Here is an 11867-nt window from a genome sequence, read left to right on the forward strand (position 1 = left end):
ATCTATCTATCTATCTATCTATCTATCTATCTATCTATCTATCTATCTATCTATCTATCTATCTATCTATCTATCTATCTATCTATCTATCTATCTATCTATCTATCATAGAATTCCAGCATACTGTATTAATAAAACACGACCTCCCTCTTCTGAACCCATGCTGACTCCTTTTTAGCTTCTGTTTATAAATATAAGCAATTATATATGTAACAAGAAAGCTCTTCAGTATACTGTAATTACACAATGGAAGGTCTGATCTAGAAGTATAATTTGTGATGAAGATAAATTTCATACAAATGTAAGACTTTTGTACATTATGACAATATTAGGTGAATATGAAAAGACATTCTATGTTGGGTTGAATGGCCTGTTGTTGCCATTTGTAAAAAAAAAACTCCTCAAATCTTTTAAATTTGTTTCTAAATCTTCTCAGGTCTCACACGCCCCAGTCTCTTCAAATTCCTGAAGCATTGCTCTAACCTGCAGAAAGCGGATATGGTCCTTGGTGTCTGAAAGCTCCTTCTGCTGAGCATCTCTCTTCTTCAGCTCCTCGATCTTCTTCTCTAGTTGTTCCATGACTATTTCAGCCTTCTCTATTTCTCTCTTTTCTTGTTCTCTGATTCTCTCAACCAGTTTCTTCTGGGCTTCTTCGATGCAGTGGATCAGATTAGTGAAGCTCTTCTCATTTTCCTCTACCTGTTGTTCCACTGACATCTGATTGAATAAAGAACAACATTGAATTGAGTCACCTAATAACAATTACTAGTCATGAGACACTTTTGTTGGTATTTGATGTTGTAAATGACCTTTTGGATTGGCTGGCATCCTGACCAAGATGTTTGGAGGCACCTCACTAGAGCAGAAGACTAGGATAATGGAGGGAATGTGAGAGACTGCTTCCCAGGGGAATATGTTCATCCAGCATTCTGGGTGGCAGTGTCTCTCAGCCAGTGCTCCCACTTATCAATAGGATATGATGTCTGAACAATTGGCCCTTTTGAGGTTCTTTGGAGCTATTAGAAGGTTCTACTGAGTGGACAGCTCCGTTATTCTCAGAAGACTCTAAGAATGGGTTCTAGAGTGTTCGCTTACTGTATGTGCTGGAAGTACCACTGGGTCTGATATTAAAAATAGTCTCTCCTGCTCAGCAGGGTGAGATGGATTTGGGATTAGAGGAGGAGAGGGGAAGAAGAAGAATAGGAATTTTGTAAAGAAAATTCCTGTGTGTTGGAAGGTAATTGTGGGAAAATAAAAGAGTCTTTTGGGACCAGAGCCTTGTGTGGGCTTGTTGTGTTCTGGTTGGGGTACGAGATGCTCCCTGTTAGTCACAATGTCAAACCTATGAGATGGAGATATTACATAAGAATGTGTTATGGTTGGTGAGGAAATTCTTATTTCATTTAGTTTCATTAACTCTTTCATTATTTTTTTGTCCCTCATCTGTTTTCCAATATCAAAATCAGGGTTGTGAGTCTTCATTTCCGAGGCTGATATATTTCTAGTTAATTTATTATCTTATTATTAGTAATAACTCTGCCATTGCTACCACTCAGGTGTTGTAGGCTGTGTTAGTGTGCATCCTAAAGTGGCACAGACCAAGACACCGGCTGGGGTAAGAACAGGTGGGTCACAGTCTGATGTAAGTGTAAGGTAAGAGGTGCACACTGTCCAAGGTCATCAAACCCCAAAGCTAGAGATGTCCACCAGTCATTTCATAGCTGGATGGTGACTCTGAAAATTATGAGATAGTAGGCAGAAATGAAGCAAACCAAATGTTGATATCCAAACCAGACCCCATAAAGAGGGAAGTAGTTATAGTCAAGGATTTAATTATTAGGGGAATAGAGATGAAGGTTAGCTTCAAAGACTCATACATTGTGTTAAATTTCTGGCCAACAGCTGTCATTGTCAATATTATCTACTTGTCTTTGAACAAATGACACAACAACAGTCAGAGTGATAGACCTGCTGGACAAACTTAAAGAGTAAACAGCAAAGCTGAGGAGCAGAACTTACAAAGTTTTAACTGAGAAAATCAGAAGGCTTAATCCATACCTGAAATCTTTGGGTAGGATAAAGTGGACTGAAATAAGTTACATTTGAACCAGAGAGGTACTAACATAAGCTTAGCGTGTATCACAGGTACATTAGTGGAAGCAATTAATAAAGAAAAGATTGAGCCACATATTTCAAGAAAAAGAGTGTAAGTGAGTGGTCAGTGTGGGTTTAGACACATGAGTTCATCCTTCATTAATTTCAGGTCATACTGTCTGAATCTGTAATGAATTAACAAGAAACACAGCCATTGAGGATAAAATAAAATGCCTTATCTCCTTCTCTCTTTTTATGCCTCTACTCATCATCACCAGTGAATCTCTGTTGGCTCTTCTAGTTTTAATTTATTTCTTATTTCCTTAATTTGATGTGTCATCTTAATTCCACTCACCTTCATCTGCTCCATCGCTATCCTCATCTCCTTCAGTTTCTTTTCTGTCTCCTCAAGTCTCCTCCTGATTTCACTCCGTGTCGCCCCCAGCTGTTTCTGTTTGGACACACAAGATATCACACGATGTCAGATCAGAATTCACTTTCAGTCCTGACATTTTTACAATGCATTTGTTTCACATTTTGAGACACAACTTACTTTTTTGTCACACTTGTCTTCATATTGACACTGTAGGTGACACACAGATTTGACTCAACAAATATAAATAACAACACAAGGTTAAAAGAAAGGTTGAATTTACCAGTTAGAGTGAAGATGGAGTCTGAGCTTGAAGAGTGTGACAAATGAATGAAAGAGTTTGAAGGCACACTGGTGTACAAGTCAGTTCTTGAGATGTAGAAAGGAATGGGATCTCAGAAGCTCACATAGAGCAAAAATACTGGACTGTGTGGGGTGAAGAAACACCTGAAAACCCAGGAGGACTTGGACATTTAATGGTTTCAATGTTAGGACCTACAATATTATTTGGTAACCCAAGTAAGACTTGTGAGAACTTTGTGACATGCTTTGTCATTTTCCAGTTGAGATAAATGAAGCCACTAAGATGTGAATGTTTGTGTTGAGTTTAATAAGAAGGCCAATAGAAAGGAATTTTCCACCAGAAAATCATAATTATGTTATATGTTAATTACCACATTCATTGTTTAGTAATAACTAAGAAAAATTTCATTGTCATATCTTTACAGAAAACAAATAAAAAAAAGTTTAAGATACAAGCAAATGGTGACCAACACTGCAGCAGCAAATTATATAAAAACACCCGTGGGGAAGAATAAATCTCACTTTCATCGTGTTACATGATCCACATGTCAGTGTATCCAGTTATTAACTCACACCTTACAAAGCACAGGAAGTTTTTGCTAAAATATTGTTAAATAGATATTTCCATAAAAATCAGTGCCATAAGTTGGAATTGCATTCATATAATATTGAGCTTTAGATTTGAAGACGAGACTCTTGACCAATAAATGAGCGGCAGAGGTAGATCAGTCTATCATGATAGAGCAAGACAAGGATGTCCTGTTGAATTAAAACGAGTCAAATCAAGCAGACGTTAAGAGAAGCTGTCCAGCCTGATATTCTGCTGTCCTTCAGGGTGCCTTGATATCATTGAGTGATTACCGTATTTTAAATCTTCTGGAGGCAATCACACAAAACTGGATTAGTTTGGCAAATTCACAGAGTTAAGAATGCTTTTATTCAATCGACGTTCACGAAATTCATCCAGTAGATTTATCACACATGACAGTAATCTGAGATACCAAGCACCATATCATTAACATAAAGAAAGACTCTTTAATTCCATGCCTTTTCCTTCTAAAGCCTTTTAGCTCTGATTGCTTCCAAAGGTGGATGGATTAGGGTTCAAATGCAATCAGAAGAACATTTCTGGTAATTGAACCCCCTGTCCAGTTCCACGTTGTAAACTGAAATAGTGGAAATGAATTTCATTAACACAAAGTAAGACTTCTCGACTATACTATAGTAGCAGAATCCACATGCAGGCATGGAGACCAAATGCAAATGTATTCATTATGGTACACAAATATCTTGATTCATCTCTTTCAAGAGCTTACTTTTCATCTAAAGATAACAGAACTTCTGGAAACTCAGATACTGCAGAGGAAAATATATAAATCTTGCAAACCCGCGGCATAGCATATGCCGCATAATTATGTATTGATGGGTGAACACTTCCTGAACGACACAGTTGTCCAAATGGGGTGGGTTTGTGGATACCACTGTGAGTGAATGAAAAGATGGACCTCTGGAGAGAGCAACATATAATTGTCCGTGACTGAAAGCAGGATCGTCTGTGACAATGGAGGCCACGCTGGTGAAAGTTACTTCGTCGGTAGGGATATGTTTCAGCACTTGTTCATTAAGGTGTAGTGAGTCTTCGTTGTTGACGCTTAATATAGCTTGCGTACTGAGTTGTTCCGGAGTCACAGTTGAGAAACACTTTTTTAATGTCTTTTAAGCACAGGGAAAAAAAATGTGAAAACATGTGAAACATCCGTAATGTAATAAGCCACCAAGAAAAGTAACATTGCAATAATGCACGCTACGATCCGATCGTTGTAAACAGAATTGAAAACAAAATCGAGCCCAGTGCTTTCTTTAACTGCCTTGTAGCACAGTGGTAGTGTTGCTGCTTTGCAGTTAGGAGACTGTGGAAGATTTTGGGTTCACTTCCCGGTTTCTCCCTGTGTGGATAGCGCTTTGAGTACTGAAAACACCGGTATATCAATGTAATGAAGTATTATTATTCTTATGCGTCCAGCGCTCGCTCTCTCTCATGCGCCTGTATGTGTGTGTGTGTCACTCGCTCTCGCTCGCTCGCTGCATGTGTTCCTGCAGGCATACCAGTAAGTGAATGAAAAGATGGAAGTGTGGAGAGAGCAACATACAACTGTCCGTGACTAAAAACTGGTTTTGGCAGATACATGCACATCTTTTTGAAAGTTTGGCCCTGTGCCTTATTAATTGTCATCGCAAAGGCAAATCTAACAGGAAATTGTCTTCGTGTTAAAGTAAAAGGCAAATTATCCACGACAAAATGTTTTACACGCTGAATACCAACCCGTGGCGTATCGCCGCATAATCACGCCGGTTTTTTAATGTTTTTTAAGCAGAGGGAAAAATGAACATTTGCAAAATCCGTAACGCTGCTTTCAGTAAGTACAATGCACACGCGTTTAATTTGTCGGCCACTTTTTGCCAGCCGTCTTTTCTGGTTTGGGCCGCTTTTGCAGTGTTACTGGTTGTGCATATTAAATCTTGAAATCCTTCGAGTAACTAATTAACTAAGTAACACCCACCCACCAAGCTTGTGAGAAATAAATGCGCCCGTTCTTTCATCATTTTGTTGCAGCCTATCAAAGACTTGCTGATCATGTTTTGTAGACTCAATATACATTGGCTTTTCACTCAGCGCGGGTGCGTGCGTTCATCTTGGATTATTACATCCAGCTAGTCTGCTAAACTAATCTGCTACACGGCTGCATTTGAAAAACTGACTTATCCCTGATGAGTTTCACCGGAATTAATGATTAGGAATCTGGTTGGAACAAAACCCTGCAGCTACAGGGGTTCACCAGGACCGAGTTTGGGAAACACTGCTGAACAGAGACGAAACTGACTCAGGTGAGGAGTTGGGGCGGGCAAAGTAGTTGGAGCTATTGATTATTCAGTGTTGTTTGCCTGGGTGTCTGATCTGCTCGACAGGATCAGAAATAAAAGGAAAACAATGTGAAGGCAATGTCACAGGTGATCCTGTGGTATAGCGGGTCCACAGCTCCCCTTCAAAAGGCCATTTTTAAATAAATAATCACCGCGCTCACAGCGTAGTGACGGGCGTGGAAGTGTGGCTGAAACGGTTTCCGGGTGGAGTCGTGCTGCGGGCATTTCTCCCCTGTGCAGTGTGCGAGCGAGTGAGGAGAGAGAGAAAGCCGGTACGTTAGAGTGAGCGAGAGCAGGCAAGAAGGCAATGTGTTCCTGTGGTATAGCGGGTCCATAACTCACATTGAAAAGGCCATTTTTAATCAGGCGCCTGACAGTAGTGGAGTCAGGCACAGAGAAGGTCAGCTGCTGAGAGAGCGTCTCGATTGTTGCAGGGCCTGCATCGGTGAAGCAGGTGAGACGCTAATGAAAAAGAGGCACAGGGCTTATTGGTTTTTAAAGACTGCTTCCTTCATTGTGTTTTAACCTCAGTTTTAAAGGATTGCGCGTCTCTCTCTCTCTCTCTCGCGCTGCCTGTGTGTGCCTCTGTCTCTCTCTGGCGCTGCCTCTGTGTGAACCAAGCTTCCACTGAGGTTGACTAATGAAAAGTCAACGTGTCTCAGAGCGGCATGTGGACTGTGGCACAGACAAACAGAAATGACGGCATGTTTTCCGAAGCGTCGTGTCCGAGTTGGTGGGCGTGGCTGTAGGAGTTTTCGTCGTATGGTGGGCGTGGCTCCTTCCTGCGTGCTTTCATAGGTATCTTGCCCGCTCTGGCGGCGGGTTAGAGAATTATATATATAGATTATAAAAGTACCAAACAGTAAATCCAGTGCCGGAGGTCTCTGTTCCACCTTCTGAACAGGGCACCTGAACTAAACTGTTCAATTTATGGTTGAAGTTCATAATTTGTCAAGCATCCAGAGACATTCGTTGATTTTTGGTTATACAAGAAATACATTTGTGTTGTTACTGCTGTAATGTCCTGCACCGTACTCAGACTTGTCTTGCTGATGTGGAAGAACCCCAAACACTGCTGGTTGAGGCCCTAGGTGGGATGGACGAATGACATCCTTCAGTGTCCAGTTTTCAGTATTATTACACTTTAATAACCTCTGAGGGGTGGGGGTGGGGGGGTTTCCTCGGTGTCTGGACTGCGCACCCATTCAGCAACACAAATGGCTCAACTTTGTGTACATACCGTAGATTTTAACGGCATGCATGCCTTAGGGTGTATGGCACGTGTGTCCTTTTCTTTCAAAAATGGCCCCCATTTACTACAATCAGGGGGAGGGCCCTCAGTGTGTGGAGTGTGCAGCACTTAAGTAATACAGACGTCACCCTTTGTGCACATATTACAGAGTTTACAGATCACACACACCATGGTGTACAGAGCCTGAGCCCTTTTACTTTTATATACACAACAGAACTTTTAATTGTGCACAGAAAGTAATATTAGAGTTTGATGATTGGGGGGAGCGTAATTGATGTTCAAGATGGGGACGGAACCCCTCGTTGTCTGGAGTGGGAATCCTTTTACTTTCATAAATGCCACCCAGTGTAGATATTATTCTTAAACTTCAATGTTGGAGGGTGGGGTCTCTCACAGTGTCTGAAGTGTCTACTTTAAAAATAAAACGTAGCTCCTTGGGTGACAATGCCCTTGGCGCCCACCTATGTCTCCTACTGGATCGACTGTCTCTGACCCCAGCTCACCTTCTATAACTCAGTGGGTAAGCGATGTCCTGTATTATCTGACATTAGAAAGAATCCAATCCTCTCTTAGAGGATACGACCAGAGCGTTTCTAAAACAAGGCAAGAATTCATTGGTACGACTTTAGTAAAAGCATGCTCCTCTGTAATGTCATTAACTGTTTTATTATTTCTTAGTATTTCTCTTTCTTAGGGGTGGGGGTTAAATCTTCTTTTTTTGTATTCTTATTTTTTCTTTGCTTTTGTTGTAATTAATTTAAAGTAAATGTTTCTATCTGGAATGTTATTATAATATGTTTGATCCGTTAAATGGCACTGTAATGTTCTGGTTATGAAAGAAAACATGGAAAGGCTTCCCATAAACACCATTGCAGTTTATCATGTTTAGTGAAAGTGTGCTTGCTTGGAAATAAAGCTGTTTGGATTAATGATGTTAAACTGAAGACACAGTCAGAGGCGTGAGAATTTACTGAAAACTGAATAGTTTTACTTTATTTAATCAATGAGGAAATGTCAGTCAAGGAAATAGCTTGACTTCTAAAAATATTGTGATTTCATAATTTATGAAGTTCTCATATTAGACTCCAAAGTGCTGTGTTAATTTGCAGAACCTTAGTAATGTCTGAATTTTGCAGTCTCTTACCTGACCTCACTGTCATTTATGATCCTGTCGTGTTAATGGTGAATTTTGATATTAAATGTGGACACTGACACCTTTAACAAACATTTAACACTATTAATGGACTAGGTGGGGTTTGTCAAATTGTTAAAGGTCAGAGATCATCTCACATTCATACATCAAGAAGATTTATTAGATAGGGTGTAAGATATTAAAAGTGTTCTTGTTATTCTAAGATGTCACTAATGAAGTGCCTGATCACTTTATTAGTTACTAAAGTGAGAACATCTGCACTCCAACACCACATTGAAGAGTATGGATATTGTGAGAATCTTGAAGTGTGACCATGACATCTCTCTTAAAGAGGCCTGAGACCGTCCAAACACAAGTGATCAGAGCACACTCCACTAAGGTTTACTGAGAGTACTCGACTCATGCAACTGTACATGGATAACAATGGGGGTCCCATCCTGGGATGTTTCATGCCTTATGCCCAGTGTCATCAGGATTGGCTCCTGCTCCCTACCACCACAAACATGAAAAATCAGACTCCTTATGTGGACAAGTACATTTCCCTATCTATCTACATTTATAAATCCTTTAACTCTTGTTATTTGCTTTGTTTTCATTAAATACTCAACCCCACTCACCTGTTTTTCTCCTGTTTCCGTCTCCAGCTCGACTATCTTATGGCCTTCATGTTCGGTCGCCACACACATCACGCAGACACATGTACCATCAGTTTTGCAAAACACTTCTAAACTTTTCTGATGTTTTGCACAGAGCTTAGACTTCAGATTTCCATCAGGATCAACCAGCTTGTGAGGCTTCCAGGCTGAAATCTCAAAGTGGGGCTGCAAGTGATTCTGACAAAAGGAGATCATGCAGTTCAGACAGGACTTCACAGCTCGGAAATTCTTCTCAGTACAGGCGTCACACTCCACCTCTCCAGGGCTGGCGTAATTCTGAGATGATTGAGGACTGAGTCTCGGCTTCTTTAATTTCTTGACGGCTTCATTCAGCACAGAGTTTCTGTGAAGATCAGGCCTTGGGATTAAAGTGTGTCTGCACTGAGGACATCTGCACACTTGGCTTTGGTCCCAGCAGTCCGTGAGGCACTCCAGACAGAAGCTGTGACCACAGGGGATTGAGACGGGGTCACTCAGGGTGTCCAGACACAGCGAGCAGGTGAACTCATCCTGTAATAATTCACACAGCTGGGCTTCAGACATCGTTCAGTCTGAGGAGAAACAGGCAGAGAGAATCAGTCAAACAAACAAAGAAGTGACTTGCGAAGAAATGAAAGTGAAAGTTTGTCTGTGCTCAGTGAGAAGAAGGAGGAGATTTAAAAAGAAACCTGAGAGCACACCTGAGGAGACAAACATTAGGAAAAGACCTGCGGTGTCTTTTAATGTTATTTTCAATTATTTTCATTTTATCTTTGCAATGCATACTAAAGTCCTCCTTTGACAGACTCAGAGTTCTGCACACATATTTAAATATAAAAAAGTACATCGTAAAAATCAGTCCGAAAGGATTTGTATTGTGACCATCAGACAGTTCTCATCAGACCGGCACAGAAGCTGTTAAATGTTATTTATTTTTGTTTCATTCCAGCCATGCTGCTGCTCTGGGTCACTCAAATTCTCTTTCCCTCAGTAACTAATCTCCTCTCAGTTGTCTTTCATAACCTCTCAAGCTCAGCACCAGTCAATGAGGTCCTCTGGAAATAAACATTCAGTCTCATCAAGCTTTCCTGTTGAGATCTTAATGCTTTAATGCTCATGTGCTAACTGTCTTTTCATTCTTCCTATGCCCTGTTATCTTTCTTTGGGGGTCACTAAACTGGAATAGACAGTCCTCTTGATCACCCTCTGGAGTATCTTGATATGGTCTGCTCCTTGACGTTTCCAATGTTCCTCCTAGGTGTGTCTGATGTATTATGTCTCATGAAAATGGCAAAACAGACTCTGAATTATTTACAGTTCTTTGAGTTCCCCCCAGTGGTTCTTCTTTCTGACTCCACTTTCTTGTGTGAGCTGATCTGAGATAAATGTGACGATATCTGCACTCACATAGCCGAGGGACACTTAGAACAATGCTGTATATTCTTTGACACACCTCCATTAAGGACTTTCAGCTAGCGAATCATTACTGTGAAGGTAATCATGAAATTAGAAGTTTTCTTTCTTTTAAGTCATTCTGATGTGTATTTGAGAGGGGTTTGTTGTTTATTCACAATATAATAATATTCATTTATTTACTAATTATTGAGCTTCTGTAAAAAGCTCCTGGTAACAAATGAAGTTCGTTCTATCTATCTATCTATCTATCTATCTATCTATCTATCTATCTATCTATCTATCTATCTATCTATCTATCTATCTATCTATCTATCTATCTATCTATCTATCTATCTATCTATCAGCTGCTGTGAGTCTGCCCCTGAAGAGGTCCTGTAACTAAGAAATGTGTCACCTCCAATGAAGACCATCTTAAAACTGTTCAGCTACAACAGTCCAGCCTGTCTACTTCATGTTACACTTCTGTTTGTGCTTCTGCTGATGGTATCACACTTTGGCTCTGCTAAACAGAATGCAACTTTGCCTTCACTGCTGTTTTGTTTATGGTTTTTCTCCTGGGAATCAAGACCTCCTTATTAATTCCATATCAGTAGAGGTGACAGAAGACATTCTCAGTAGGTTCTGAGCAAATTGTAGCCTTGGCTAAAACAGCACTATATGAGCAAGGGTGGACCTTCGTGGTTGAAGCCCCAACTGCCCAGGTGAAAGCACTACAATTTGGAGTGTATGCTCCCAAACAGCAAGGAACCTAAGAGTTAGGGTCAATGTGAAAAGTAAAGCATTTACCAGAATTCACAAACCCATTTCAGGATGAGAAAAATACCTTTATGTACACGCACATGGAAGCACTCAGTTCATGCAAGAAGAAGACTGACTTGCAGCTGCTGGTTACACTTCCTAAATATTTTTGTTAATTTCAGAAGTGCGTCATTAGCTTAATTTCACATGTCCTTGAAAGTTACTGATAAACGGACCCATGGAGTCAAAATTCTGCTACTAAAATTGTACTGGTTCTCTTATCAACACTTCTCCTTGTGCTAAAGTAGCAGTGGGACTGGGGCAGATATCAACTGGCAAAAGCTACCAGATAGCAAGAACAGAAGTCATTTAATATCCATCCATCCATTTTCCAACCCGCTGAATCCGAACACAGGGTCGTGGGGGTCTGCTGGAGCCAATCCCAGCCAACACAGGGCGCAAGGCAGGGAACAAATCCCGGGCAGGGTGCCAATCCACCGCAGAGTCGTTTAATATAATTAATATATAATAAAATTTGTAAAAATCATATTTAACAGTAAAAATCAACTTTCTCAATCCTTCCTCTTGTTCGTCTGAACAACAATAATCAATAAGCATTTACTTCAAGCAACTGATTCAGGTAGGTTACATTAGCATAAGGCAGTTCAAGTCAAAAGTGAACATGGGGGAACAAAAGTGTCTGCCGTGATGTTGGTGACAGGTGATATAAAGGCTCTCATGGTACATTTAAAAATACAGTAGCACAAATGAATGTTAAAGAAGTGAATACTGCTTTTAACTAAGCTGGGCAAAAAGAAAGAAAAAACTCTTAAAATCACCAGTTAGTGTTCATCCTGATGTCCAGTCGGGAGCAAAGATGGGATAAGCCACATGAAGACTCTTATAGGCCTGGTCTGATATATTGTGAGAAGTGTCCGAATGTAGGAACAACATTTCTGTCCTATCACCTTGTAGGTGCCT

The 11867-nt window shown here is 40.4% G+C and overlaps 1 protein-coding gene across 6 annotated transcripts in view; it reads right to left on the bottom strand.

The window, feature by feature from the left end:
- Window positions 1-9381, bottom strand: part of LOC114641128 (tripartite motif-containing protein 16-like) — a 377528-nt gene extending 368147 nt beyond the window's left edge. For 2 of the 6 annotated variants that reach the window (XM_051925843.1, XM_028790237.2), the window contains exons 1-3: window positions 8715-9371; window positions 2450-2545; window positions 484-717 (exon numbers count right to left, since the gene is read on the bottom strand). In XM_051925843.1, coding sequence (XP_051781803.1) covers window positions 484-717; window positions 2450-2545; window positions 8715-9296 — 912 coding nt within the window. In that variant the 5' untranslated portion in view covers window positions 9297-9371. Of the gene's footprint in view, window positions 1-483; window positions 718-2449; window positions 2546-8714 lie in introns of all 6 variants that reach the window. The other 4 variants (XM_051925846.1, XM_051925845.1, XM_051925842.1 and 1 more) reach the window with 4 other exon arrangements.
- Between the last annotated feature and the right edge of the window lie 2486 nt (window positions 9382-11867).

Source organism: Erpetoichthys calabaricus, chromosome 4 (assembly GCF_900747795.2).
Source record: "Erpetoichthys calabaricus chromosome 4, fErpCal1.3, whole genome shotgun sequence".
Classification (NCBI taxonomy): domain Eukaryota; kingdom Metazoa; phylum Chordata; class Cladistia; order Polypteriformes; family Polypteridae; genus Erpetoichthys; species Erpetoichthys calabaricus.